The sequence below is a fragment of the Triticum dicoccoides genome, chromosome 7B (assembly GCF_002162155.2).
Source record: "Triticum dicoccoides isolate Atlit2015 ecotype Zavitan chromosome 7B, WEW_v2.0, whole genome shotgun sequence".
Lineage (NCBI taxonomy): Eukaryota > Viridiplantae > Streptophyta > Magnoliopsida > Poales > Poaceae > Triticum > Triticum dicoccoides.
The window spans coordinates 234,343,653-234,350,442 of NC_041393.1; the positions used below are offsets into that span (position 1 = coordinate 234,343,653).

At 42.3% G+C, this 6,790-nt stretch overlaps 1 protein-coding gene across 1 annotated transcript; it reads left to right on the forward strand.

The window, feature by feature from the left end:
- Positions 1-521: 521 nt before the first annotated feature.
- LOC119337071 (MADS-box transcription factor 7-like) lies at positions 522-5,986 on the forward strand. The gene is made up of 8 exons (XM_037609181.1): positions 522-884; positions 3,223-3,301; positions 3,959-4,029; positions 4,599-4,698; positions 4,875-4,916; positions 4,996-5,037; positions 5,263-5,420; positions 5,668-5,986. The coding sequence occupies exons 1-8, from the start codon at positions 700-702 to the stop codon at positions 5,729-5,731; spliced, it is 741 nt and encodes a 246-aa protein (XP_037465078.1). The 5' UTR covers positions 522-699; the 3' UTR covers positions 5,732-5,986.
- Positions 5,987-6,790: the final 804 nt, after the last annotated feature.

The following is a 6,790-nucleotide window of genomic DNA, read 5'->3' on the forward strand; positions in this document are numbered from 1 at the left end:
GGTGGGCCGGGACATGCATGCATGTTACGTACGCGGGCAGGCAGCCAGGATCCGCAACGCACCACGTGTCGACCGCAGGGCCATCGGCCTTGCCGATCGGACGGCTCGCCAACTGACCAGCCGTTGAAAAATCCCTCACCGCGGCTTCCGGCGGATCCGCTGCAGCGCCATGTGGTGCGTCCGTCTTTGTGCGTGCGAGCGCGCTCCGTGTGATCGTGTGAGAGAGCGAGCGAGAGAGAGAGGAGTGCAGAAGAGGAGGGTGCTTGTGTGTGTGTGGAGTTAGCCGTGCTTGGGCTGCAAAAAGCTAGCGAATAAAGCAGGGCGTGGAGGAGGAGTTAAGGATGGATGGCGACGGCGACGGGGACGGACGGACGGGACGCGCGGCCCATCCCATCCCTAGCCTTCCGGAAACGCGCTACGCTGCTGGTCCTCTAGGGTTTCCCCTCTACCCATCCTTTGCCAAAAACGGCACCCCGCGGAGCCCCCCTTGTGCCCACTGGCTCCTCCCCTGCACCCATCATCTCTCGCTTTAATCCCTACCAGGCCAGCCAGCTGCCTGCCTGCTCTTCCCTACCCCCTTATCTTCCTCCCCTCCTCTCCCTTCTTGCTACGAGTAGTACGCTTGGTGGTGGTGGTGTGTGTATGGTTGCTGCAGCATAGCTAGGGACGGGGAAGGTGGAGGAAGCAGCGGAGTCAGCCATGGGGAGGGGGAGGGTGGAGCTGAAGCGGATCGAGAACAAGATCAACCGCCAGGTCACCTTTGCCAAGCGCAGGAACGGCCTGCTCAAGAAGGCCTACGAGCTCTCCGTGCTATGCGACGCCGAGGTCGCGCTCATCGTCTTCTCCAACCGCGGCAAGCTCTACGAGTTCTGCAGCACCCAGAGGTATACACACGCGCTTGTCAATTCGCTCAAATCCTGCGCGCGCGAGTCATCTTGCCAGATCTGCCCATGAAATGGCGTCCCCTTGCGCTTCACGTCACCAAGCTCCGTCCAGCTACGTCGCTGAGGTGCCGCGAGGGACGGCTGTTTCGCGTGGATCTGTGCAATTGAGCGTCCCGAGGTTAGGGGGGCACTTACGATCCGCCGGATTGGCGCCGGCTTTCCAGGGACTACCGAGCCGGGATCCGGCCAATACCGTGGATTTAGGGTTTCCTCCCTGGTCATTTTGATGCACCGTACTTTCCCGGATTCCCGGTCGAGACCCTCCCTGATCTAACTCTGTAGTGAACTTTGCGGGCATCCAGTGCGGTGGTTTCCTTAATTACAAACCATTTCTTCCATGGTAATCCCGAAACGATGGTTCCAACCTTGGATGAGAAACAAAATGAAGTTGCAAACAGAAGACTAGAATGTTTGTGGACAGATGTGCATGGTAACTAGCAACCACTGCTATACGTCTCATACTTATTAGCAAATAATATTCTACGGAGGTTGATGTAGCTAGATGCTGTACATGTGAAACTCCATGCAAAGCTGAAGTCATAGTGTCTTTGGTGGGAGTGTATCACCATCCAAGGGATGATGAAGTTTTTGAATGTTGGTCTAGCTTTCCGAGAGGGTAGAACTAATTAACGGATGCATGAAAGATGGTTGATTCTAACTTTGGACACGCCCACATACCCACCTAAGATCTTGTACAATATAATTGCCTATAGGATTGCAAACTTACAAGTATTCGCAAGGTAGACGTTGTCTTAAATATTATACCATGGTTAGCATATTTCTCCTTAGCAGTGTAAATAATTTGTGAAGTCACAAAGTATGACTTCATGTTTTCTGGATTGACTTGTGTGCACCACCTCTTAAGCAGTACTAATTAACTTGCATTGCGGAAATATAAGTTATTGTTACGTGTATTTCTTTTGTTAATTGAGGTTTTTTAGCAAAAAAATGTTAAAATTCAATCAATTCCCTTGAGCATCCATTCACTCAGATGTCAAGTGAGCATTCATGGGAGCGCACGACATTTTAGCACACACATAGAACTAGCACATATATTTTGTGTGGTTTGCACTAAAAAGCTGGAGTGAAAAGAACTCATCACTTAGTGTGAAGATTCCTGGTACGCAAGGACGGGGAGTCAGGAACAACCTTGGAATGTGTGCAATAGCGTACACCCTATGTTCTTCTGTATTTTGTTTCTAATGTGTTATTGCTCACGGTACTCACTATTGTGTACCCCTTCCTTGTAGTACACAATGTTATTTTCAAGTCAGCATCTCAACAAGTGTATCTCATGTCGCCACTGCAGCGCTGTGCATATTTTGATTTGAGACAGAGATTCTTTAACTTAAATTCCCTGACATATGGATCCCACAAAAAGCTAGCTCACGTGCCAGCAACCCAAAATTAGGTTGGGTAGAATTTTACGAGAACACGGGTCATTAGTTATGAACTGATACTCCTAAGATAGTTTTACGACCAACAAATAGAGTTACTTAATTCATGTTCGAAGGATGTCTAGTTTGGGCATCATTTCTCTCAATCAATTCTTAGTGAGTAGCTGTCGACTGCCTTCATTACCACTTGTTTTTCTATGGGTAAACTTCATTGAGAAAGGTGTAACAGCTCCTGGGTGCCCCTACACCCTCATGAACAGTAATTTCGTAAAAAAATCAAAAAAAAAAACTGAAACTTTCAAGGATCAAAGATTTGATGTTCTTGCAAAGTTTCAGCAAGAAATAACCTTAGTGGAGCCCTCACAACAAAAAAAATCACTGCTAAAAAATGTACATAAACTTTGAACAATGATTTTGTTTTTTTAGGTGAGGGCTCCTCGAATGTTATTTTTAGCTAAATCTTTGCAAGATCATCAAAAGTTTGATGTCCCAAAGTTTCAGATATTTTTTAATTTATTTTGATTTTACTGTTCATAAAGGGTGTAGGGGCACCCGGGTGCTGAAAATTCTGTCTTAACCTTCATTATCACTTGTACTGTTTAAGTAAGCATCTCATCAGGCGCATCCTATGGCGTCACGGTGGATATTTTGATTTGTGGGCTGGTAATACTGTGGTAAGAACATTTTAGAGGCCCAACTGAACTGCGAAGTAGAGTACTAGCCTGTGTGACACTTAGAATCTTAATCTCTACACTTGGCACGTGCCTTTTCTTATCATCACCATCTGTTCAAGCTCTGTAGTAAATAATCTAACATTAATATTCACATATAGACTTATATATATGATTGAAATATAACTTTTGCCATTGGACTTGTTGTAGCATGACGAAGACACTCGACAAGTATCAAAAATGCAGTTATGCAGGACCTGAAACTACTGTGCAGAACAGAGAAAATGAGGTAGAACCTGTTACCCATGAGCTGGCAAGAAGAATTAGTTAATTAGATTTGCTGTTATAATCTCCGTACTTTCAGTGCGTATATTACCAGCTGTTCCCACATATCTATGATATTCTAGGTTTGGTGTTAATCATATGCATATCACATGGAATGTATCTGCAATCCCAAAAAGGTCTCCAGAATATTCAAAGCAGGCAAATAAACCAAAACACTTCCTATTATGACCCCATGATCCTCAAACTTCTAAAAATACACAAATTCATATATTACACATGGTTTACGTAATATGTAGCCCATTAACTCAAACTTGAGCTATCTTCATCTTTAAATGTACAATTGGTAGGATGAACTGACCACACATCAGGGTGACACAAAATGACTTCTAATTATAATTGTTAGTGTGCTGATTTCTACCGTGTGCTCTTTCATGCAAGAAATTAATGATTTGATACGAAGGAGTCACAAGTAATCTCTCTGTCATTACAAAGTATGCACTGTTTTGTTATTTTTAGGCGAAAATGAATCACATGTGATGTCAGTTAATTCTATACATAATTCTATCTGTATATTTGTAATTTTATGATGCATAATGTTTAATAAAATGTTGTTCTTATCATTCTTAGTGAAGTAAAGTTGTGCTATATTACTTTCTTTCAGCAACTGAAAAACAGTCGCAATGAGTACCTGAAACTAAAGGCACGGGTTGATAATTTACAGCGAACACAAAGGTAAGCTGTGTTTTCAATGAGCTATTTTAACACTTTCTTTTGTATTGTTGCTTTACCACTCATTATCTTGAAGATAAAAATAACTAAAATCAGCAGCAATTACGAATATGTATTGATCTTTTGCAACATATCGCTATCAGAAACCATATCTTTGGTGATGATTGAAATTCAAGTGCAGTAACTGATCATTCTTTTGATTGCTTGAATGATTGTCAGATTGAGCATCAAACTGCAATTTAATATTCTTTCAAAATGGAATACAATAGAAACCTTACGAAGTACTACCTCGGTCTCAAAAACGTCTTATATTCTGAAAGGAGGTAGTAGTAACTTTTATAGAGTTTGGTGGCTCTTTACCAGACTTGGTGCTTGCAAATGCGACATTCAAAGGTCACAAAAGTAAAAATACGCATACACAACTTAATATGGATCATTACCAGTGATCCTGTCCATTCCACGAAATCCGAGTTTACCTGTTAATCTTAGTATTGTTTCTTTTCAGTGTAGTCAAAAGGTAAAATACTAATTCTATCTGCACATAATTAACCACTTCTTTGCATTTTATCCAGGAATTTGCTTGGTGAAGATCTTGATTCATTAGGCATAAAAGAGCTCGAGAGCCTTGAGAAGCAACTTGATTCGTCCTTGAAGCACATTCGAACAACAAGGGTATTGATTACTTAATTTTTAACAAGTAATTTTTCCAGCTAATAAGTGTGAGTTTTTCCTTTTGAAGTAGATATAGCTCTCCATATGAAAAATCTTTACGTTATTTTCTTAATGACTTTATGTGTACAATTATGAGGTTGCTTTGCGTCCTAACATGTTTTTCCCCCTTATTTTAGACACAACATATGGTTGACCAATTGACAGAACTCCAGAGAAGGGTACACTCTCTTAGAAATCCAACAGTATTAAAACTTAGCTATTTAGTGAATGACCTCCCATAATTTATTAAACATGCAGGAACAAATGTTTTCGGAGGCGAATAAATGTCTTCGTATAAAAGTAGGTACTTCTACGATTGCAAGTCTAATTATTTCATATATGTATTCTTGTAGCAACATTCCATATGTATTTCATCTCAAACGAGATAAAAGTGAAACAGTTACTTTCTTACTCTCGTGACCCTAATTGTTCTTAGAGAACAACGAGCAAAAAAGGAAATCCATGACTGGTACTCTTAAAAATGAACAGGTTAGGTAATGTTTGATTTTGTTTTGAGAGATGCAGTTGGAGGAGAGCAACCAAGTTCATGGGCAGCAGCTCTGGGAGCACAACAACAATGTACTGAGCTATGAACGTCAGCCGGAAGTGCAGCCGCCGATGCACGGCGGCAATGGATTCTTCCACCCCCTTGATGCTGCTGGTGAACCCACACTTCACATAGGGTATTATTCTCATCCTACGTTTGAAGTTTGATATAAGTTTAACCTGTCGAGATAGCAGCCGTAATTTGTAGGAGTATAATTGTTTTGCGGCAGAGTACTTCTTTTTTTGCGGCAGAGTACTTTCTGTAGGGCGAAAACAACGAATTTCATATATTTTCTTATAAGAGACTGTTGCAAACTTAGGAGCTGCATTCCCTCCCTGATATATTTAGCCATTCAACTGATTGTCAATCCCCTCTTCCCGCAGGTACCCTCCCGAGTCCCTGAGTAACTCATGCATGACTACTTTCATGCCCCCGTGGTTGCCTTGAGTGAAGATGGCGAAGAAAGTGTGAAAAATAAGTATATACGTGGCACCCGGCTGGCCGCATATATGCATGTATACTACTTCGAGTGATGGATTATTCCAGTCAAGATCCTCAGTTATTTTGCGTGCAACTTTTGTGTGATGAAAACTTCGCTGTATTGATGCTCAACATTATTATGTTACTGCGTGTAAAAGATCATACACTGTATTACTAGAGTGACTATGTGATGATTTTCCCCCCTTACCTCTATTGGAAATATTGGCATAATTTCCAGAAAAATTCCGGAAGCCCCCATTCATGCATGAAGTTTAGTCGGACCCCACTAAGAGATATGAATGGGCTGCCATGTGAGCTCGCTACATGCAAAGGACGTGTCAGGGGTGCCGTTGCAAGGAGGGCGCATGTCCCTTGACCTTTGCGTGGATCCATGGGCCTCCCAACTCTCCATCCATGTACATTTCATCAACCCTGAACTTTTCTGTCATTGTCGTTGCCATGAGCTTTGATGCCCTCCTCCTCCTTGACTTCGTTGACACCTGCAACCACATGCTTCTACCATTGGTACACTTTCGGCATAGTTGGCTACGAGGTTCCGATGCAGCCAATGGCAATGATGGATAAGTGGCAGGAGCATCAAGCTTGAGGTGTGTCTCGACGATGGTGTGTCAACGGGAGTAGCAAGGTGGAGGTAGTGCTCTCGATGAAAAGCTACTCTGCATCAGGAATTTTTTTTTGAAAAGGAGGGTTACCCCGAGGCTCTTTAAATTTTATTATTTGAGTTTATTCCGTTAAAAACTTTCTTCTTTTATGACACTTTGAGCACCGTCTTAGTATTCTTAGTCTGCTTTCGAAACTGTAAAAGATCCAGGAATACAACTATTAGGGGTATTATAATGACCGTCGTACTCCCCCAGACGATCACATTCTTCATAAATGGATCACTTTAGATGCATAATGTGCATCACATTATCTAAAGTATATGGGAGTTTGATCATTCTTAATTTATCTCATATTTCTTTCTCCCCCTCGAAATGTGGCAAGAAATTTTCTGCCACAATTTCG